At 57.5% G+C, this 20,869-nt stretch overlaps 3 protein-coding genes across 4 annotated transcripts; 2 read left to right on the forward strand and 1 right to left on the reverse strand.

Moving 5' to 3' along the window:
* Nucleotides 1-86: 86 nt before the first annotated feature.
* On the forward strand, nucleotides 87-8,232 carry IK (IK cytokine). 2 transcript variants are annotated; one of them, XM_068205586.1, is made up of 21 exons: nucleotides 87-175; nucleotides 824-890; nucleotides 1,105-1,197; nucleotides 1,617-1,676; nucleotides 2,193-2,360; nucleotides 2,444-2,558; nucleotides 2,756-2,826; nucleotides 2,937-2,983; nucleotides 3,209-3,372; nucleotides 3,492-3,600; nucleotides 3,982-4,021; nucleotides 4,392-4,501; nucleotides 4,544-4,617; nucleotides 4,867-4,885; nucleotides 5,355-5,432; nucleotides 5,682-5,763; nucleotides 6,295-6,352; nucleotides 6,727-6,815; nucleotides 7,109-7,217; nucleotides 7,807-7,841; nucleotides 8,004-8,232. In XM_068205586.1, exons 1-21 carry the CDS (start codon nucleotides 160-162, stop codon nucleotides 8,029-8,031), a joined length of 1,632 nt encoding a protein of 543 aa, XP_068061687.1. In that variant the 5' UTR covers nucleotides 87-159; the 3' UTR covers nucleotides 8,032-8,232. The 2 variants fall into 2 exon arrangements, with proteins under 2 accessions (XP_068061687.1, XP_068061686.1); XM_068205585.1 differs by having other exon boundaries at nucleotides 4,392-4,617.
* A 721-nt stretch (nucleotides 8,233-8,953) lies between these two features.
* On the forward strand, nucleotides 8,954-11,343 carry WDR55 (WD repeat domain 55). The gene is made up of 8 exons (XM_068205590.1): nucleotides 8,954-8,996; nucleotides 9,065-9,216; nucleotides 9,330-9,430; nucleotides 9,497-9,584; nucleotides 9,733-9,912; nucleotides 10,023-10,122; nucleotides 10,224-10,393; nucleotides 10,746-11,343. Exons 1-8 carry the CDS (start codon nucleotides 8,976-8,978, stop codon nucleotides 11,068-11,070), a joined length of 1,137 nt encoding a protein of 378 aa, XP_068061691.1. The 5' UTR covers nucleotides 8,954-8,975; the 3' UTR covers nucleotides 11,071-11,343.
* Nucleotides 11,344-12,944: 1,601 nt separating this feature from the next.
* DND1 (DND microRNA-mediated repression inhibitor 1) lies at nucleotides 12,945-20,516 on the reverse strand. Its single transcript, XM_068205591.1, has 5 exons — nucleotides 20,427-20,516; nucleotides 15,514-15,631; nucleotides 14,974-15,435; nucleotides 14,004-14,390; nucleotides 12,945-13,751 (listed from the first exon to the last, which is right to left on the reverse strand). Exons 2-5 carry the CDS (start codon nucleotides 15,596-15,598, stop codon nucleotides 13,735-13,737), a joined length of 951 nt encoding a protein of 316 aa, XP_068061692.1. The 5' UTR covers nucleotides 15,599-15,631; nucleotides 20,427-20,516; the 3' UTR covers nucleotides 12,945-13,734.
* Nucleotides 20,517-20,869: the final 353 nt, after the last annotated feature.

Raw genomic sequence — 20,869 nt, forward strand, 5'->3', positions numbered from 1 at the left:
GTGGGCCGTCCACCAATGGGAGCGGCCGCCGTGATCGCACCTGCCAATGGGAGCGGCGGGCGCGGGGTGCGCTGGGAGCGCAGCGCCGAGCGGCAGGGCCGGAGCGGAGCTGGGAGCGGAGCGGGGAGCGGAACTGGGAGCGGAGCTGGGAGCGCAGCGATGCCGGACCGCGACAGTGAGTCTGGGGACAGGGGACACGGGGCACGGGACACGGGGCACTCCCGGACACCCCCGCGGCCGCGACACTTGGCCCGCGCGGGGGCCGTCGCGGCGCTTGGGGCGCGGCGGGAGGCAGCGGCCAGGTGGGGGGGTCGGTGTAGGCCCAGCTTGCGCCGGGGAGCGGGGGGACCCGCGGGGATCCCCGGCCCGGGGCGAGGGACAGCTCTGCGGGGGGACGGGGTGCGGCCACAGCCCGCGGAGCCGCGGGAGCGACCTCGCGGGAGCCTGCGGCAGCCCAGGGGCGAGGAGCTACGCGGCGGTGCGGCGGGGCTGAGCCTCAGCGCGGGGATTGACACCGGGGCGCCCCGGGAGTGGAGCCGGCCGGTGTTTCGGGCCTTGAGAGGATGCGGGGGCAGTCCCGGGGTGCGGGGGACGGGTCGCACTCGGGAGGGCCCTGAGACACCCCCCAGAAGGCGCAGAGCCGCGGGGCTCGCAGTGGCAGCGGGACCCCCGTGTCCTGTGCAGGCAGGCGAGGCCGGCCCGGGTGACAGCGGGCTGGGATCCAGCTCGCAGCCGCAGGCACTGTTCCCCTGCTGGTTTCTGGGAGGGTGTGAAGCTGTGCAGGCAGTGCCTGAGCTCGCTCTCTCTCTCTCCTGTCCCCTAGATGAGCCGTTCTCCAACCCCCTGGCCCCCGAGGGCCACGATGTGGACGACTCGCACTCCTTCCACCAGTGAGTACAGCCCTGGGGCACTGCGCTGCGCTGGGGCTGGACCAGCACTGAGGGACCCCAGGCCCATTCCTGTGGAGAAGCTGGAAGTCACTGGCACAGTCCAGCCTTTGGTCCCCCTCCATGGGTACCTGGTGCCCATCTTGGTCGCACAGGACCTGCTCCTCCTCCAGAGCTCTTTGGGAATGATGATTTCTGTTCCTTCCCTCCCTTGCAGGTCCAAGCTGACCAATGAAGACTTCCGGAAGCTTCTCATGACCCCGCGGGCTGCGCCAACATCTGCGCCACCCTCCAAATCTCGCCACCATGAGTGAGTAGGGTTCTGTTTCACAGGTCTATGGGACAGTCTGTGCCCCTTTCCCTCTGGGGCTCTGTGCCCAGCTGACACTCTCCCCTGCACTCTGCAGGGGAGTATCTACAGGGGCTTTTGCCAATGAGTGTGGGAAGTGGAGAAGCAGGTGGGTCAGGGCTGTTGTAAAGAAAAGAGTGAGGCTTCGTGGCTGTTAAGATACTTTGTGCAGTAGGCAGGTTTGGTTTGGTGGAAATCAGTCTTTTCCCTTCCTCTACCTGCTGACAGTGTAGAATTAGGGGGAAATTAAGGGTGAGAGACTGTTCTGTTCCATCTCTGAGCACCTCAGTGCTCTTCTGTGTCTGAGGCACTGTTCTGTCCACCTGTCATCACCCACGTGGCTCTGCAGACTGTACATGTGTTTTTTCACCCTTTTCCAGGATGCCCCGGGAGTACAATGAGGATGAAGATCCAGCTGCTCGCAGGAGGAAGAAGAAAAGGTAGGTGGGCGAAGAGATGCAGCAGGATTTGTCATTATGCATCATGTCCTGCCAGTGGAAGCAGTTCTGATCACTTGTGCTCCCAAAGAGGACCTGGAGTGGATGATTTAAGAGCTTTGGAGAAGAGCTCAGCCTGAGGAACTGGCACTACTTGTGGGAACAGCTGTGGGAGGGCAGCAGTAGGATGGGGCTGAAGCTTCACCTCCAGAAGGAGAGGCTCTGTGGGTGTCTGGGAGAGCAGGGCAGTGGTGGTATACTGACCACTGTGTATTTGGGGCATGTCTGCACAGCAGGACTGCACCGGACCCTTCCCTTTGGAAGGGAGGATGGAACTCCTCCTCAGGTGGCTTCAGTAGAGCAGTTTCCTCCAGGCCTGTTGTGTCCCATGGTGCTGTGGTGTATCTCTGGGGAAGGGATTGGGAGCAGAATGGGCGTGTGTGAGGCCTTGGGGGCTGTTACCTGACCTCAAAAACACGAGCAGGTCACTCCTAACCCTGAGCCGTTTCCCACCCCCAGTTACTACGCCAAGCTGCGGCAGCAGGAGATCGAGCGCGAGAGGGAGCTGGCCGAGAAGTACCGCGATCGAGCCAAGGAGAGGAGAGATGGAGTGAACAAGGACTACGAGGAGACAGAGCTGATCAGCACCACTGCCAACTACAGGGCTGTGGGGCCCACGGCTGAGGCGTACGTGAGCTCTGCTGGGGCCTGGGCTGGCCAGGCTGATCCAGGGGGGCTGGCCCTCACGTGGCTCCGTTCTCATTGCACAGGGATAAATCTGCTGCGGAGAAGAGGAGACAGTTGATCCAGGAGTCCAAGTTCTTGGGTGGTGACATGGAGCACACTCACTTGGTGAAGGGTCTGGACTTTGCTCTGTTGCAGAAGGTGAGTGCAGATATCACCGTGCTGCTCTTGCCCTGTCCTCTCCCACAGACACACGGGGTGGATGTTCCTACTTGGTCTTGGCAGCGGAGTTCCCTTCCTGGGAAGGGTTGCTGCAGGGCAGGGGATCTGATGGGGCTCACAGGTGGGCAGCAGTGGCATGGGTTGGGCTGTAATGTGTGAATTTACTCTGCATCCAGGTACGGGCTGAGATTGCCAGCAAGGAGAAGGAAGAGGAGGAAATGATGGAGAAGCCCCAGAAAGAAACTAAGTGAGTGATTTGAGTATTTTGCATTCTTGAAGGCGGCTGCTTGCCAGAGAGGAGGACGCAGAGGAGCCGTTCACTTGGCTCTTATACTTCTGGTTTCTGTTCCTGTTTAGGAAAGATGAAGATCCTGAGAACAAAATTGAATTTAAGACCCGCCTGGGTAAGACTGCGTTGATATGGCTGTTCCCCACCTTGTCTGTGCTGTGAATGTGGGAGAAATCGTGGAGGGTGAATGGAGGAAGGAAAACCATTGGAGGGGGAGAGTCCTGAATTTGAGGACTGAAGGAAGCGTGTCCTTAGGAGGCGATTCTCATATTGCTGATAAACTAAGCACGCTTCACTTTGGGCTTGTCCTCTGCTTTCCCACGCTTTTCCTTCTGCCCAGGCCGCAACATTTACCGCATCCTGTTCAAGAACAAGACCTATGAGCGGAACGAGCTGTTCCTGCCGGGCAGGATGGCCTACGTGGTGGATCTGGATGATGAATATGCCGACACCGATATCCCCACCACCCTGATCCGCAGCAAGGCTGACTGCCCCACCATGGAGGTACCCAGCTGGCCTGCAGCCTGCTTCACCTCTCTGCTCTGAATTGGCCAGAGCAGGTTGCTCTGGGACAGGTTCCCTGTCAAGGGAGCGGGATGCTTCCTCGTGGATTTCCCTTTCAGGCACAGACCACGCTGACCACCAACGACATTGTCATCAGCAAGCTCACGCAGATCCTCTCCTATCTCAGGCAAGGCACCCGCAACAAGAAGCTCAAGAAGAAAGACAAAGGTAAGAGGTGAAAGGAGACAAGTAATAAGATTTTAGTGCTTGGACATATCCCAAGGGAATGGGATGTGTTTTGGTTTGTAGTATTCCCCTGTGCCACAAGACAGTGGGCTTGGAGAACAGTGATTTCCTGAGTGCTGTGGCCTGACAAGCTGCTGGGAAATTAGAGCTCTGAGAGCACCTCATGGTGCTCTGCTCTTCCTGATGAAGGCCCAGTTCCTTGGGGAAATGTGTCCCTCTTGGGGAGGGACACAGTGGCTTCCTGGAGGGGCTGGGTATGATGTGATGTCCTCCAGGCTTCCACTCCTGCAGCCTGGAACCTGGACAGGGATGGGGAGCAGGGATGGGGATGATGTGCCTCTCACTGCTGTTGTGTCCTTGCAGGGAAGCTGGATGAGAAGAAGCCTCCTGAAGCTGATATGAAGTAAGTGCCTCCTTGCCCTCAGGCTATGGGGTCACAGTTCTGTCCCTTGGGGAATGGCTTTTTGGCCCACCACATTTAGAGAGGGCTGAGTTTGGAGCTGCCTGACCTGCAGTTTGTAGGATAAGGCTGGAGGCAAGCTCTGGTGTGGATTTCAGGCTTGAGGCAGGTGAGGGCTCACTGTTGCCGTGGACCACACAACTCAGGTCCTGCAGCAGAAGAAGCAGAGGTGCAGTGATACCTCTGACAGATGTGGAAACCACTTCCATATCTGGTGTCCTTAGCTCTTGGTGCTGGTCCTGTGTGCTCAAGGAGGTGGTTATGGCCTCTCTTTGTGCAGCACACGTAACTCCAGGCTCTTTTCCACTTGTAGCATCTTTGAAGACATTGGGGATTATGTGCCCTCCACTGCCAAGATGCCACGGGACAAGGAACGGGAGAGATACCGGGAGAGAGAGCGTGACCGGGATCGGGAGCGAGACCGGGAGCGAGAACGTGACAGGGACCGGGAGCGCGAGAGGGACAGGGAGCGGGACCGGGAGCGGGAGGAGGAGAAGAAGAGGCACAGCTACTTTGAGAAGCCCAAGGCTGATGATGAGGTGAGTCTCTGCTCGTGAAGGACTGTCCCACCTGAGATCTGCCCTTTGTGGGGCTGAGGGGCTTTGGGTATCTCTGGTTGTGCCTCTACACGTGCCATTGTCAGCTCTTGCTGAGCTCTGCCTGTCCCCAGAGCTTGCTGGGTGGCTGCGTGCTTGTCCTGTCCCTCAGCAAGTGAGGCAGCACTACACCAGCCTGCTGGGTTTGTGGTTCAGCTCTGTGTGATTGACACTGTCTCTTCTTCTTTGCAGCCCACAGACATCGACAAAGGTGAGTCAAGTGGTGTGGGTACCTGAGAGGGGAGGACAAGGGGGAATGGTTTTAAGCTAAAAGAGGAGAAATGTAAGTTAGATATTAGGAAGGAATTCTTCCCTGTGAGGGTGGGGAGGCCCTGGCAGAGGTTGCCCAGAGAAATTGTGGCTGCCCCATCCCTGGAAGCGTTCCAGGCCAGGTTGGACAGGACTTGGAGAAACCCGGGATAGTGGAAGGTGTCCCTGCCTATGGTGGGAAGTTGGAATAAGATTGGCTTCAAGATCCTTCGAACACAAACTGTTGTAAGATTCCAGGTCTCCTGGGATCAGCTGACCCCATCAATGCCAAACTGGTTTGCTCCTCCTCTTGGACCTCGTGTACAGCTTATCCTACCTGTTACTGTGTCCCAAAGGGACTCTGCCCAGCCTGTGTTCTGCATTGAGCTGATCTTCCTCCCAAATGTAACCTGCTGCTTTCTCTGCCCCAGGACCTGGCTCAGCCAAGGAGCTCATCAAGTCCATCAATGAGAAGTTTGCTGGAGCTGCTGGCTGGGAGGGAACAGAGGCATATCCTTTACTGGCTGGCTGTGCCAGCCCGGCCGGCTGTGGGGCTGGGCTGACCTCGCAGGCACAAGCACATCTGGGGAGCTGTCCTGCCTCACCTGGTAGCAGGGAAATGCTTCTCCCACACCAAACAAAAGCTCTGCACCCCCTGGTTTTGGTTGTTTTGGAGCAGGAGGGGGTTTTCCAGCTGGCTGTGCCCAGCCTGCAGCTGTAAGGCTCAGCTCATGTGGTGCTTTCCTTAACTGCTGCCACTTTGAAGAAGCCAGAAGACAAGAAGCAGCTGGGAGACTTCTTTGGCATGTCCAACAGCTATGCTGAGTGCTACCCTGCCACGTAAGGAGCAGTGGGAAGCTGTGGGGTGGGAGCAGGGTGTGCTGAGGGCTGCTGTTCTCTGGCAGCAAGAACTTGAACATCAACCCCACTACTTGCTGGGGAGCAGGCCTGGCCTTTTCTGTGGCAACAGCTGACTGGTAAAACCATCCCAAGCCCTTGGTTCAGTCTGTTCTTAGCTGCTCTCTGCTGTAAGTGGCTGCCTGCAGCCTGCTGCCCCTCAGAGCCAGGGGGAGGCTGAGGTGGCTGGGAATCTGCTGCATTCCCTGTTATCCATGTGGTTGTGAAGCTCTGGCCTCCCTCGGTGGAAGAGGAACATCTTTCAGCCTGCAGGGTCATCCTGGAAGCATTTCCAACCTTGGATGCCCTGTGGTACAGGTCACCTGCAGGGCTTACAGCTGGGGCCACTTCCCTCTGGCCCAGGAACTGAGTGTGTTTGGTCTGAGGCCATGAGACATGACTCCCACCAGCTCCAAGGTCCTGATCCATCTCATGGACCCACTCTGAACCCTTTCCTTGCTTTTTTCTCCCCAGAATGGATGATATGGCGGTGGACAGCGATGAGGAGGTGGACTACAGCAAAATGGATCAGGTATGTTGGCACCAGCCTTTAGGAGCAGCCAGCAAAGTAGGCACCATTGCCAGCTGAGAGGATCCCATGGGAAAGAAGCAGCACTGGACCTGGCTGCTGAGTGAGCTTTGGGGTTTGCTGATCACCTCCTGTTGTGTCAGGGAGCAAACAGGTGTCACTGGCATTTGACCCAGAGGTGTTGACGGGCCTGCTACTCTGTTCTGACTTCCTCTTTCACAAAATCTGTCTGGAACTTTTGGGGGAGGGGATCTGGAGCCAAGGCCATTGATCTGGGGCTGGTGGAGATGGAGCCTCATGGCTGGGTGTGCAGGGCTGTGTGAGAAGCCCTCCCAGCAGCAACTGAGGAGCTGCTCTGAGTCGTTCTCTCCCTGCAGGGTAACAAGAAGGGGCCTCTGGGCCGCTGGGACTTTGACACGCAGGAGGAGTACAGCGAGTACATGAACAACAAAGAGGCTCTGCCCAAGTGAGTGCAGCCCTCCGGAAGGGCCGAGCGAGGGCTCTGGGTGGAATGGCCATGCTGGCCAGGCCTGGGTGCTGGGGGCTCCCTTGTGAGAATCTGAGGAGGAGCTGTGGGTCCTTGCCCTGGTGGTTTGTGTTTGCTCTAAGTGTCACTCTTGAAGACTCCAGCCCAGGCACTGCTTTCGGGGGCTCAGGCCAGCTCTGGAGCACGTGCTCGTGGCTGGGGACACGTGTGCCTTCCTGTGGCAGGCTGTGGATCCTCTGTGAGTGCTGAGCCATGTCTTGCTCCTTCTCCAGGGCAGCCTTCCAGTACGGCATCAAGATGTCTGAGGGACGCAAGACGCGCCGCTTCAAGGAGACCAACGACAAGGCGGAGCTGGACCGGCAGTGGAAGAAGATCAGCGCGGTGAGTGCCCAGCTGGGCTGGGGCTGCTGTGCCAGGAGCTCCCACCCAGCCCTGTCCTCGCTGTCCCAGCCATGGCCAGTGTGTGTGTGAGCACCTGGGCTGGCTCTCTACCCGCTGGATTTGCTCCTTGCAAGAGCATCAGCCGAGTACTTGGGGCTTCAGTATTGCAGAGGTGTCTGGAGCTCTATTTGGAACTGTTGTCCTGGGAGCAGCCCCAGTCTGGGGCTTTTTGCTCTGGGCTGTGCAGCAGATGAACGTGTCCAAAACCATGAGTTTGGAGCCATCCAAAGGGGATTGTAGGGGACGGGACATGCTTAGTGGCTCCCTGTTTGCCAGCTGGCAGAGCCAGGGGTTGTCCTGGCAGGGTGAGCAGTATGGGACGGGCTGGGGAAGGTGAGAACAAATGGTCTGTGGTGGCCAGAAAGGAGCAAAGGGTGAACAGGCCAAGCTTCTCCAGCTGTAGCTCACCTCAGCTTGCTCTGGCCTGGCTGCAGCTCTCCCCAGGTGTATCTAGCACGCTGTAGCCCCTCTGCTAGTTGTGAGCAGCCAGATCCCCTGAGGGTAACAGGCCTTTGTGCTTTCTCTGCAGATCATTGAGAAGAGGAAGAAGTTGGAGGCTGATGGGTAAGTACAGTGGTCTCTGTTGCTCAGCTGCAGGGGCCCTGCTGGGGCCCCCCACCTTCTGTGGTGTGAAAGTGTGGATGTCAGTGCTGAGCTCTGGATGTGGGGGGGTGAAGCTGCCTGCCCTGCATCCTCACCACTCTCCTGCCCCTCTCTCTCTTCCAGGGTTGAGGTGAAACGTCCCAAGTACTGATTTCTCCTGTGTTTCTTCCTCCCTCTCCTGGAATCCGGGCCTGCTGGGAGCTGCCTTCCTGGAGCCTGCTGGTGTGCTGTCCTTGCTCCACACACCATCTACTCTCTGCTCAGGGCTGGGGGCTCTTCCCTCCCTCTGTTCTTTGCTGTAGAGCCTGTGCTGTGTAAATGTTGTAACCTTAATAAAACCACATGAAATTTGCGTGTGAGCATCTGTTTGTGTGTGCAGAGAGGAGGGGCCTGGGCACATTCTGGTCTCCTTTGGAGCAGCAGGGGTGCTAGGACTCTACTACTTACCAGGCATTTATTTGCGTATTTATTTTGGGAGCCTTTTGGGCTGGGGGCAGCATCTCTGGATAAAATTAACAAGTCTGTTTGGAAGCAATATCCCAGCTGAGCATTCTGTGCCTCAAGGCAGGGGGAAGAAATGGGACCCTGAGCTGGGGTCCAGCAAGAGCACTGACCTGAAGCAGAGGAGGTGCAAGCTGCTGTAAGCGCTGGCAGAGGGCTGCTCCGGGTGTGTGTGACGGGGCCAGCACCAGGCAACGCTTGTTCCCTCAGTGCAGGGCCAGCAGCGAGCTGGGATGGCCCCTCGGGGCGGGGGCGCTGCTGGCGCTCCCTGGCTGGGCTGGGGTCTCTAGAGGGGGCCCTGCTGGCCCCAGACCCTGCAGGGGGTCGAAGTGGCACCCGGTCCCTGGCTGCCCCCTCCCCTGGGATCAGAGAGAGGAGGGGACGGTGTGAATTAGGGAGCCTGTGGAGCTCCCAGCGGTGAAGCTCTAAAGAACAGGAAACCACGAGGCGGGGGAGGAGCGACCTGGTGAGATGGGGCCGCGGGCAGGAGCCCCGGGGCGGTGCGGCCCCGCGGGCAGGCCGGGCCCGCGGCCGGAGAGCAAAGGGCCGGGCGCACGCCAGCGAAGGCGTGGCCATGCAAACCGGCAGAGCGCCATGGCGGCCGCCATGGAGGAGGTGAGCACGCGTGGGGCTGCGGGAGCCCGGAGCCGCCGGCCCCGGTCCCACGGCCCCGCTCTCCCCAGGAGCCCCAGGAGTCCCCGGAGGCGGCGGCGCGGGAGCCGCGAGTGCGGGACACCCCCGAGGACATTTGTCTGGAGGCCACGGCCAACGCCATCGCGCTGCACCCGGCGCGGCCGCTGCTGGCCGCGGGGGACGTGGACGGCGATGTGTACCTGTGAGTGGGGCCGGGGCTGGGGAGGGGGTCCCGGCTCTGGGACCGCTGCGCACCGGCGGCGGGGCTCCCCGCCCGCCCGCGGGGTCCCGGCGAGCACTCCCGGTTGCCGGCAGGTACTCGTACTCCTGCACCGAGGGCGAGAACCGGCAGCTCTGGTCCTCGGGACATCACCTCAAGTCGTGCCGGGACGTGGCGTTCTCCCAGGACGGGCAGAGTGAGTGCGGGGACGTGGGATGGCACCGGGGGACGCCGGGCGGGGGGCACTAACGCGGCTCTCCAGAGCTTTTCACTGTGTCCAAGGATAAGTCCATCCACATTCTGACAGCGGAGGAGGGACGGCTGGAAACGCGCTTCCCCAAGGCCCACGAGTAAGTCCATGCAGGCGGCTCATTCTGGGCACAACGGCTGGGGCACTGTCCCCTTCCCTCCCGCGGCAGGGCCACACAGCCCTGGGCCGTAGGGAGAGCCCGCAGCGCTGCTCCGGGAGCCGTGACCGTGGGGACGGGGTCTCTGCAGATCGGCCCTCAACTGCGTGCTGCCCATTGACAACCACGTCTTTGCCACGGGCGATGACGGCGGGGCAGTGAAGGTGTGGGACCTGCGCAGGGGCAGTGCCATCCTGGAGGCACGGCAGCAGGAGGAGTACATCAGTGCCATGACTGTGGATGGCAACGGCAAGATCCTACTGACAGCCAGGTACCAGGGGGGCTTCATGGTCTTGGGGTCGGGCTCGCTGTGTCCATTCATGGCTGGAGTGCCCTGTGCCCTGTCCCGTGCTCACAACGTGTCCCTTCCACCTCCCACAGTGGTGATGGCACCCTGGGCGTCTTCAACGTGAAGCGACGGCGCTTTGAGCTGCTCTCGGAGCCGCAAAACGGCGACCTGACGTCTGTGGTGCTAATGAAGGTTGGCACTGCTCCCCAACATGGAGCGGGACCCCACAGCCCCCTGTCCCCGCTCCGAGTTTTTTGTTCTGCCTCTGCCTCACTGCCCTCCCTCATGCCTAGAGGGGGAGGAAGGTGGCGTGTGGCTCCAGCGAAGGCACCATCTACCTCTTCAACTGGGACGGCTTCGGGGCCGCCAGCGACCGCTTTGCGCTCAGGGCAGAGACCATTGACTGCATGGTGCCCATCACGGACAGCATCGTGTGCGTGGGGTCCCTGGACGGAGTCATCAGGTCAGGGGGTGGATGGGGAGGGATGGGGAGCTGTGGGACGGGGTGAGGGCGAAGGGAGAGTGATGGGATGGAAGGGTGTGGGATCAGGAGGGGTTGTGGGGGGTGAGACGGGATAGGGAGGGGAGAAGAGTGGGCTGGAGGTGGGGTGGGGTGGCGGTGAGATAGGGAATTGTGGGGGGTGGGATGGGATGGGATGGGATGGGATGGGATGGGATGGGATGGGATGGGGAGGTGTGGGAGGGGAAGGGGTGGAAGGAAGAGGTTGTGGGACGGGACCAGCCTTGCCCAGGACACAGGACAGGAGGGCAGACGGCGTCCCCGCAGGGCCCTCAGTGCCCCGTGCCGTGCCCAGGGCGGTGAACGTGCTGCCGAACCGCGTGCTGGGCTGCGTGGGGCAGCACCTGGGCGAGCCCATCGAGCAGCTGGCCGTGGCCGCGGACGGGAAGCTCCTGGCCAGCAGCGGCCACGACCAGAAGGTGAAGTTCTGGGACGTGTCGGCGCTCGGCTCCATGGTGGTCGATGATTACCGCCGGAAGAAGAAGAAGGGCGGGCCGCTGCGCGCCCTCAGCAGCAAGGCGCTGGGCAGCGGGGAGGATTTCTTCGCCGACCTGCGGGACGAGGCCGAGCCGGAGGCGGCGGCGGAGGGCGGCGACAGCGGCGACAGCGACAGCGACTGAGCGGCCGCGCGGGCCGGGGGCGCCGCCCCTCAGCGCTGCCGCCCCGCCCGGCGCGGGGGCGGGGCTCTGCGCGTCCTCTCGCGGGGCGCGGCCAATCAGAACCGCAGCCCCTGGGAGTGCCCGCCTACGGGGCGTGGCCTCGCTGTAATGCTACCACTGTCGGTGGGCAGGACGCTGGCGTTCTGATTGGCTCCTAGGGCTGCCACTCAAGCTGAGCTGTGGGCGCGGTCTTAAAGGGGCAGCGCGTGTCGGAGCGGGTGGGGGTCCCGTAGGGGACAGCGGTGATGGTGGGTCGGAGACCCCATGCGAGGAGCCGGGGGTGGCCCCGGGATGGGGGAACAGGCTGGGGGTGGTGAGGCTGAGGGGCCTGGAGCAGGGTGCAGCGGGGGAGGCCTTTAGGGGTGGGGGCACATGGCTGGGGTGAGAGGGACTCTGAAGGGTCCCTGAGGGATGGGGAGGGGCTCTGAGATGGGGGGACATGGCTGGGGGCTCTGGTCACTGACTGGTGGGGGCAATACAGGGATGGGGGCACAGGGCTGAGGGCTCCTGCTGGAGGGGTTTTGGGGGAAGGGGTCGTGACTGAACATCCCTGGTGGATGAGGGGGGTGCTGAGGTATGGGGGGACAGGGCTGGGGGTCCCTGGTGGATGAGGGGGGTGCTGAGGTATGGGGGGACAGGGCTGGGGGTCCCTGGTGGATGAGGGGGTGCTGAGGTATGGGGGGACAGGGCTGGGGGTCCCTGGTGGATGAGGGGGTGCTGAGGTATGGGGGGACAGGGCTGGGGGTCCCTGGTGGATGAGGGGGTGCTGAGGTATGGGGGGACAGGGCTGGGGGTCCCTGGTGGGGGATGCAGTGCTGGAGGGGAGGGGGTAATGCTGGGGTTTGCTGGGGCCCTTTGGGTTGTTTTGGGATGGGGGGGAGGCAGTGACATGGGGTTCTGGGGTGCCTGGCCAGGGCAGACAGGTTCATCACTTTCCTGCCCTGCTGTCCCAGCAGGTCAATTACCCATTGTTAATTAATTAAGACTTTAGCTCTGTTAGAAATAAACCCAGTGCCTTTCACTTCCCAGCGCCTTGTGCTGATGGTTTGGCTCATCCTCATGAGGCAGGGACTCCTGGAGTGCCTCAGGAGGGACAGACAGACTTGCAGAGAGTGCAAGGAAGAACCTAAAGATTGCACCCCAAGGCTCTTGGAGGATCCTGGGGATCTCCAAAAGGAAGAGGGATGGGACTTGGGTGCTGCCAAAGAGACCTGGTGGGTCACAGTGTGCCATGAGTGGGGAGGGGCAGAGGGACAGGGATCCCTCCTGGGCTGGGCCCTTCCCTGGGGATGAGCAGAGTGGGCAGCAGGGCCTGGGAAGGTGTCAGACATGGCCGGACACTGCGGCCAAGGCCCCTGGAGGAGCCCCTGCACTGCTGGGGAACGGGGAGGATCTGGTGCAGTTCCACCAGCATTTCTACTCCTGGCTGTGGCTCACATCCCCCAGTGGATTCCAGCACTGCCTGGGAGCCCTTGGACCACCAAGTGCAGCCTCCAGGTGCTGCTGGCCCAGGGGTTTGTGCTGGACCTGCAGGGGTGTTACAGGATGTGGCCAGAGACTTTCCTGGAGCTGGGGGAGTCTACCCACCATCTACGGAGCTGGGAGACACCTGGAGGCCTGGGGAGCATAAAGGGGTGTCCTGGTTTGAAAGACAGGTGTCTGCTAAGGAAGCAGGAGCCTTCCTTGGAGTGGTTATTGTTCCTTAGCAACAAAAAGAGGGGGAAATTCCCTAAGGCAGAAAAACAAAAGGAAAAACCCTAACCTCCAGCAAGGTGCTACTGGGTATCCCAGAGGATCACCAAGAGACACTGGGGAGGACATCAGGAGGCACTCGGAGGAGCCCGAGGGGTATCAAAAGCTGGTCAGAAAGAGCCAAGTGAGTAGAAGAGAACAAAGATGGAGGTGTTAGGGAATGCTGCTTCCCACACAATGGGCCCACCAGGCTCTGAAGGCCCCAAATCCCACTCTGTCCCTTCCCCTGCCTTTCCTGGTGTGGGGAGAGCACCGAGATGCACTGGGCAGGCAGGGAGCTGAGGATGCAGGAGGAAAAGATGACATGACCCAGCTGGTGCTTTCCAGAACTCTTTAATCCCAAAAGAACAACGTGTGGCCAGACCTGCCACTCCTGAGGAATCATTCATGGACAGCTGCCAACTCCACAGCTCCTTCCTCACTCTGCAAACAGGTTGCAGGCACTCCTCTCCCCACAGAGCAGCTCCACCAGCCCACAGAACTCTGTGACCACTGGGACACTCCCTGTGTGTGGCCTTGTCCTCCCCTGAGGCTGTTCCTCAGGAACCAGGAATGCCAGTGGAGGAATTCCCTCCATCACACTGGTATCCAGTGCGGGCAGCCCTTACAGAGCTGCTGCTGCTTCTCCAGGATGTGCCCCTCCAACGCAACACAATGCAGCTTAACAGAAGCCAAACTTGGCAGGAAAACCAACAACCCAAAACTAGAACCAACTCAAGGGCTGCCTGGGGACAGGGTGGCTGCCCTGGACAGCGGCCCTTATCCTCCAGAGCCAGCTCTCAAAACTGATGCAAAGAACTCCAAGGAAAGCTGGAACGGGGCTGGGAGCCCAGCAGGGCTCAGGCTCAGTCGTGGCTCCAGCAGAGCAGCTGCCTACTTCAGCTGGCACCCTGCAGAGGAGAGGGAAGGGTCAGGCTCTGCCCTCACCCCCAAACCTCCTCCTCCTGCATCCTGTGCTTCCAAACAGAGATCCCACCCTTGGCTCAGAGCTGACAGTGCTTCAGCCCTGCCAGCCAGCCTGGGTCCCTCCCTGCCCCATCCCACCCTGCCCCAGAAGTGCCACAGCTCCACCCTCCCAGCAGACACGTCCAGACTTTGGGAAAGGCGGGAGCTGGCTGTGCAAGGACTCACCAAGGACTCACCTAACACCCGGAGAATGTGCAGGGCTATCGCCACCTTGGCCTTCTCGTGCTCGCTCTGGCCCTGCCTGTCTGGTGAGATCCACATGAAGCCATTGATGGGCACATGGGACCCCGGGATCGCCACCTGGTACCAGAACCGCTGCCACCCGTTGGGGTTCACCTGGACACACTTGGTCATGAACAGGGGTGTCCTCAGGCGATGCTTCCAGCACAGCATGTTCAGGCACTCCAGCACGTTCTGCAGTGACAGAGTCAGGGGCACTGCCGGGCTCTCACCTCCCTGCACCCAGCTGGACGATGGCTCCTCCTCACAGAGCTGCAGCTTCTGCTTCAGCTGGGGGTCCAACCAGTCCACCCTCATCTTTGCTTCCCCGAGCCTCAGGTTTCCTAGGAGACAGGAGATGCTCACCTACCCTCCAGCACCATCCCATCCCATCCTATCCTGTCCCATCCCGTCCTGTCCCATCCCAGTGATCTCCAGGATTTTAGGGGCAGCTTGAATTTAGGGCCAAGGTGAACAGATACCAAAGCCAAATGCTCCTAAGCTGGGGCAGAAATGGGTGCAAACCAAGACTTTGGAGGTCCTGGTTGGATGTCTGGGAATTGTGTCCCATCAGGGCATTGAAGTCATGGGACAGGGCTCAGAGGGATTGAGCGGCTCCTTCAGGAGTGTTTAAGGCACACTGAGGTGTTGGGCTGTCCACTGGAAAGGTTTAATAACTTGGTTAATGTTCTGGGTGCCCTGAACTGGTGATGCTCCTGCCGTGAGCAGGCAGCTTCCTGGAGACCTCTAGCAGCCCCTTCACCCCACCACCAGTAGGACTGTTGGAAATCAGGGCTGCACCATAGGCAGCTGGCATCCCACAGGACACAGGGATAGAGCAAAGGGTGTCTCAAGGCTGAAGTCACCTTGCAGCCAAGACTGGAGGTGGGAAGACCAGCCCAAGCAGCATCCCTCAGCACCACTGACCTTCCATCAGGGCTTTCTTGGCCAGGGCAGCAGCCTCGTGCGACCTGTACTTCAGCACAGCGAGCTTGGCCTGTTTCTGGGAGGGGCTGGCGTGCAGGGTGACACTGCGGATCCCCTCAGTGACCATCTGCAGCGTGGCCTCCAGCTCCTGCTGGCTCACCGAGGCGCCCAGGCCGTTCACAACGAGCTCGCGCTTCTGCGTGCTCCAGCACACCACGATGGTGCAGCCCTTGCGCAGCTGGAAGCGGTGGAAGGTGGCGATGGCGCTCTGGGCGTCCTGCCGGGAGGTGTACCTGGCGTAGGCGAAGCCCCGGTTGAGCCCGCTGAAGGTCATCATGAGGCGGAACTCGTAGAGCTTCCCCACGCTCTCGAACAGCGGGATCAGGGTGTTCTCGTAGATGTCCTGCGGCAGCCTGGCGATGTACACCTCGGTGCCGGCCGGCGGCGGGCCGCCCGCCCAGCCTGCAGGGACACGGGGACACGGTGACCACGGCGAGCCCCCTCCCGGGGCCCCGCGGCCCAGCTGCTCTCCTGACGTACCTGGGGGGGGCCCTCCGTAGCGCCTCTGCCCGTTGATTTGCACCAGCTCGATGCCGGTCTCCTTCTCCCAGGCGAGCAGGGCCATCTTACTGGCCTCGTTGATTCCGTTGGTCCATGTCTGAAGGAGGACATGGGGGTGGTGACTGTGTGAGCAAAGAGCATCCCAACCCCATGAGGGAACTGCAAGATCCACTGCTGGCCAGCACGTGGAGAGGCAAATGAACCCCTCTGCTCTCAGGGAACCTGAGGAGCCTCCCAACACTCCCATCCCAAGGACTGTCCAAGTCTGCTCCATGTGACACCAAGTCCAGCAACTCTGTTAGAGCCCAAAGTCAACAACAGTTTCCTACAGCCCTGCAAGGGCTTGGAAAGCCAAAACACAGGCAGCAGCTGCCTGGTGCTGCAAGAGGGAACTGGAGCACAGAGCCAAGGTGGCCCATTGCATCGTGACAGCTTTAAAGTGAAAGACAGTGGGTTACATTGAGTATTGGGAAGAAAATCATCCCTGTGAAGGAGGTGAGGCCCTGGCACAGGCTGCCCAGGGAAGCTGTGGTTGCCCCATCCCTGGAAGTGTTCAAGGCCAGGCTGGATGGGGCTTGGAGCAGCCTGGGATAGTGGAAAGTTGCCTGCCAGTGCAGAAGAGATAATATTAAAGAGAAACAAGAGCTGACAACTGAACTGGAAAGCAGGAAAGCAGCTGAGTTATTATTACTGTACTTGAAAATGGAACAGCTGCAGAGACAGTTACAGGAGGACAAAAAGGAAAACAAAAGTTGAAGGAAAAAGTTTAGCTAATGCTTGTGTGGACTCCAAGTGCTCCTGACATTGTGCAGAATAGAAAATTATCTGCATCTCCTGAAGATTGGCCAAATCCTTGGCCTTGTTACAAAACGAGATGAAATTAGAAAAGACACAGCCTTTAATGAACAATTGTCCAGGAATGCTACCGAAATTTTAGAACTCAGGGAAATCTCCACCTGTGCAATACTAATTGCATGCATTTTTGGTATCTCTACGAAATTCACTCCATCCCACATGTCAGTAATATGGGTGAGATGTGGGATGGAGTAATTTTCATGGTGATTCCAAGAACTCTATGTGTAATGTCAGACTAGCTGACCATTCCCAAGAACTAGGATTTACAGTTTGTCCACTGAGACTCTATGTGTAATGTCAGACTAATTGACCATTCCCAAGAACTAGGATTTACAGTTTGTCCACTGAGACTCTATGTGTAATGTCAGACTAATTGACCATTCCCAAGAACTAGGATTTACAGTTTGTCCACTGAGAAAACAGCGGTGGAAAGAATTGTATAATCAAGCATTATTTTCAAGAATTCAAAAAATTGCCATTCTCCTCCCCGGGGGCAAAGGTGAAAGAAACCCCTTACTGAAGTTATTACAAAAAACCTTAAAAGCTGTATAATTTCCAACAGGAGCAGTACACCCCACGATCCTGGCACAGCAGGATGAGGTTTTACCGAGCATGGCACCTAAATTTAATTTGCTTTAAACTGGCCCTGACCAACGGTACCTTCACTGCTTAGCTCGACTGCCTTTCAGGAGACAGAACAGAGATTCTGAATGGGAAAAGGGACTTTCATCTCTAGTCTGAGCAGTGAAATGAGCTCACATTTTCCATATAAGTAGGTACAATGGGCCAAAAAGGCAGAATTCAATGGGTTTTCCATACCCCATATGACCGCAGTCAAATGGCAGCACAGAATGGGCTAATGGCCTATTGAAAAAGAGCCCGAAGCCACACAAGACTGAGGGGGATACTCAGGGTAAATAATCGCCGTGGCCTGCGTGTGCATTTTATGCAAACCCTGAATGAGGAGCTCCACCTTCCATTCAAGGGGAACGTCTGACAGCTTTACAGTCAGGACGTGTTATGGTAAAAGTAACACAAAACAGCGCCTTTGACTAACTAAACCTCGGGGCACACTCACTCGGGAATCTAAGGACAGCAGAGCTACAAAAAAGTACAAAACAGAATCAGGGCACCGTGGCTTTCCCCTGTTTTTAATGGGATAATAACCTGTGCGGGCAAACCCCGATGAGACTTGTATTATTTCACTTTTTCAGAAAATGATGCCAGCATGTCTCCACTGAAAATCAAGTTATCCATTGAAGGACTGCTTATTCTCCTCACAGAAGGAATCAGCACCAGAATGAACCAGACTGAACATATAAGTCACCAAACCTGACCCACCGGATGGAAACCTTCACCTTCTCCATCTGCAGTGGTCACTGTGCTAATGGCTGAAACCATGCTTAAGCCTGAATGCATTTCAATGACCATTGCTAATGAATAAGCCATAATTGTACAAATTTAGGAGCTCAGCCTAATAACATGAATTTGGCAGAGGGAAATATAACTGTAATATGTGAAGCACAACTTTCAACCAAAAAGGGGGAAATTTATTTACTCAACTTCCAATATTGACACAAAATATGAAAGGGAAGTTTTGGTGGAGATATAATGTATCCACAGTTGTGAGTGAGTAATGCGTACTGGCACAACAAAAACGAATTTAAACCTCACAATGCGTTCCACTACCTCCCAGGCTCCTGGGAAATCTTATCTCCACAAATTTCTAAAATTGGACGCTATGCCGTCAAAGATACCAGCCAAAACAAGCGCTATGTAATCCTTCATGTTCCTCGGAGCAGTGAAATTATCAATGCAGGTTAATATCTCTGCAATTAAACCTGCCATTTCTGTCTAGTCCCTGTGCACGGTGGTCGGCAGGGCTGCATGGCTGGATCCCGATCCCTCCAAAACCATCCCGGGGAGACTAAGAGCTGTCCTGGGGACAGAACTGGCAGCACTAAGTACCATGGATGCTGGAGTCCTAGCAAACAAAATAAACTCAGTAACAAGTGATTTATACTAACTGAAAGATCCGTTTCGACCTTCCTTATCAGCATTAGGAACTGGCCAATGGCCCTTATCAGAGACCTCAACGGGAAAGGAACGAGATAAAAGATCAGCAAATAGTGATAAAAGACTATCTAAAAGCTAATAGTGGATGCCACCAGGTGATGGCACCTCTCCACCTCCAAGGGGTTCCCATCTTTCATGAAGACTAAAAACCAACCTCGGACGAGGGTGGTGATCCCCTCCGGTGAAACACGTGCTCAAAACGGGATAAAAGACCAGCCCCATTCCCTCCTCAGAGCCTCGTGGCCCGGCCCCGTGGCTCCCGCCATGGGTCCCAGCTCAGGGAACCGGCCCGAGGGGTGCCTGGGCTGTGTGCAGAGGCAGGACCCGGCTGTCCTCGCACAGCCCCCGCTGCTGACGGGGGTCCCGGCTGACCCCGGGGTGCGGCGGCTCCGCTCCCAGCCGCGGCCCGGGGGCTCCGATGCCCGCGGGAAGGGTGCCCGAGGTGAGCCGTGCCCGCAGCGGCGCTCCCCCGCCGCCCCGCCAGCGCTCACCTTCTCGTCCATCGCCGCCGCTGCTGCCCGTGCCATTCCCGCCGTTCTGCACGCTCCTGCCGGGGGAGGAAGGGATCCAGCACCGCCCCCCGCTCCGCTCCACCCCGGATGGACCCCCGGCAGCCCCCGCCCGCCCCGCCGGGGGTCTGGCCGTGCTGTACCTTGCCTGCTGCCTCTCCTTGTGCTTGTCCACCTGTACGCAAAGGAAGACGGGGAGTTGCTGTAAGAGGTACAGCAGCAGCAGCACCAAACTCTCCTAACAGAAGCGTCAAGGTTGGACGAGACCTTCAAGACCGCCTAGTCCAATCATCAGTGTAATTAGACCTCAGATAACGACGTCCCGAAAAGACATGCCGGGTTTGAACCGGTTCGTACTTGCAGAGCTGGAGGGCTTCGTGCTGCTTTTTATAATACCTGCTAACAAAGGCAAATTTTGGGGGATCAGAAACATCTACTGAAAGAAATCCTTCAAACAATGTCTGATGCACAGGAGAGTGCACTGGCCTAAATCTCCTCTGCGTTATGAAGTGAGCCTGTGTGAGAAACTGAGATGTTCACGGTTATTGGCTCAACAACGTCTGTTTGTGGAGGCGCCCCGTGCTCTGCTGGTGCCGGGTCCATGGTGAGGACCAGACTGTGGTGGTGAAACCTGATCTGCAGGAGCCAGAGGGGGTGCACACCCACCACCAGAGACTCTGGGGTTTGAGCGAGGTAAGGGAGAAGGCTGGACAGACCATGGTGTTTGTTTTCATGCCAATATCCTGCCCTGCCCCCATGGAAGGGTGTCATTCACATGGGACATTCACCCACTTGGGGCTGAAGGCTTTTAGCCTTTCCGATGGGGCATAACTGGCTTAACTTTGCTGAAGTGAGAGGCAGGGTCATGACTTAAAAGGGGTCATAAACCACCAAAGACCCTTCAGACAGTGTAAAATTCCCGTCCCCAGTGGAGGTACCTGCGTGTTCCATCTAAACCTAAACACCGACCCTGGTGTTCCTTAGGCTTTCCCCACTCTTGATGGATCAAGACTGTGACCATCACACAGACCACCAGACATCAAAATTGCAACAATCAAGTCTCTTCAATCAAGTCTAGTTACTGGATCCAGAGCTGGTGAGATCTTTCTACTCTTATCCTTCCCTCCACTTTCTTTCTTACACATTTCCATACCTGTTATTCCTATGCTTTTATATTGTTGCATTACTGTAGATAACAACCACAGTGGCTACATCTCTGCTTTCCACTGCTTCTAAATGGTTCTCAGATAGACCCCACATATTTTTATTTACAAACAACACTCATTCAGTGTCTTTTCACTTCTAATGCTCTCCAATGGGTCTATAAACCAGAACTCTGGTTACTCCTGCTGTGGCAGCTCAGCATTTCTGGCACAGGAATGCAGCCCCCCTGTTCCAGACCTCAAAGAACAATTCCAACCCTCCACAGCATTGTCACTTGCCAGGCCATACTCATTCCATAAGGCACCAAAGCAGCACCATAGGATCTTGCAGGTCCAGATAATGACCAGTATCTCACAAAACTGTGGAAAAAGCAAAAAAAAATCATTATAAACCTAGAAATGCAGACATGCACAAAAAATCATATCAAAGAAATATAAATTGAATACAAACTTATAAAGATTTTTAAAAAGTTAAAAAGTTTTTGGGGTTTTCTCCTTCAGAAGGAAGAAGTAGCTTGTCCAGCCAGGCTGTCTTGAGCTGTCCTTTATATTTCTAAAGATAAACTGCTTGGCTATACCAGTGTCTTGGTAAAAATCCAAGAGCAAGCAGAAAGGGAAGTTAATGAATCATATCCACAAGGAAAAAAAATTACTAGTGATCCAGACTCCTAAAAACAATGAAACATATTGGGCTACTGAAATAGGCTCTGCTCACCCAAGTACCTGCAAATG

This window comes from Anomalospiza imberbis, chromosome 15 (assembly GCF_031753505.1).
Source record: "Anomalospiza imberbis isolate Cuckoo-Finch-1a 21T00152 chromosome 15, ASM3175350v1, whole genome shotgun sequence".
Lineage (NCBI taxonomy): Eukaryota > Metazoa > Chordata > Aves > Passeriformes > Viduidae > Anomalospiza > Anomalospiza imberbis.

Coding starts and splice junctions, on each gene's coding strand:
- WDR55 (XM_068205590.1), top strand. CDS start 8,976: ATGGCGGCCGCCATGGAGGAG. Junction 9,431..9,496: donor GTTCTCCCAGGACGGGCAGA/GTGAGTGCGGGG, acceptor GCGGCTCTCCAG/AGCTTTTCACTGTGTCCAAG. Junction 10,123..10,223: donor CGTCTGTGGTGCTAATGAAG/GTTGGCACTGCT, acceptor CCTCATGCCTAG/AGGGGGAGGAAGGTGGCGTG.
- IK (XM_068205585.1), top strand. Junction 1,198..1,616: donor TCCAAATCTCGCCACCATGA/GTGAGTAGGGTT, acceptor ACCCTTTTCCAG/GATGCCCCGGGAGTACAATG. Junction 5,764..6,294: donor GCTGAGTGCTACCCTGCCAC/GTAAGGAGCAGT, acceptor TTTTCTCCCCAG/AATGGATGATATGGCGGTGG.
- DND1 (XM_068205591.1), bottom strand. CDS start 15,598: ATGGCCCTGCTCGCCTGGGAGAAGGAGACCGGCATCGAGCTGGTGCAA. Junction 15,436..15,513: donor CTACGGAGGGCCCCCCCCAG/GTACGTCAGGAG, acceptor GTGTCCCTGCAG/GCTGGGCGGGCGGCCCGCCG. Junction 14,391..14,973: donor CAAGAAAGCCCTGATGGAAG/GTCAGTGGTGCT, acceptor CCTGTCTCCTAG/GAAACCTGAGGCTCGGGGAA.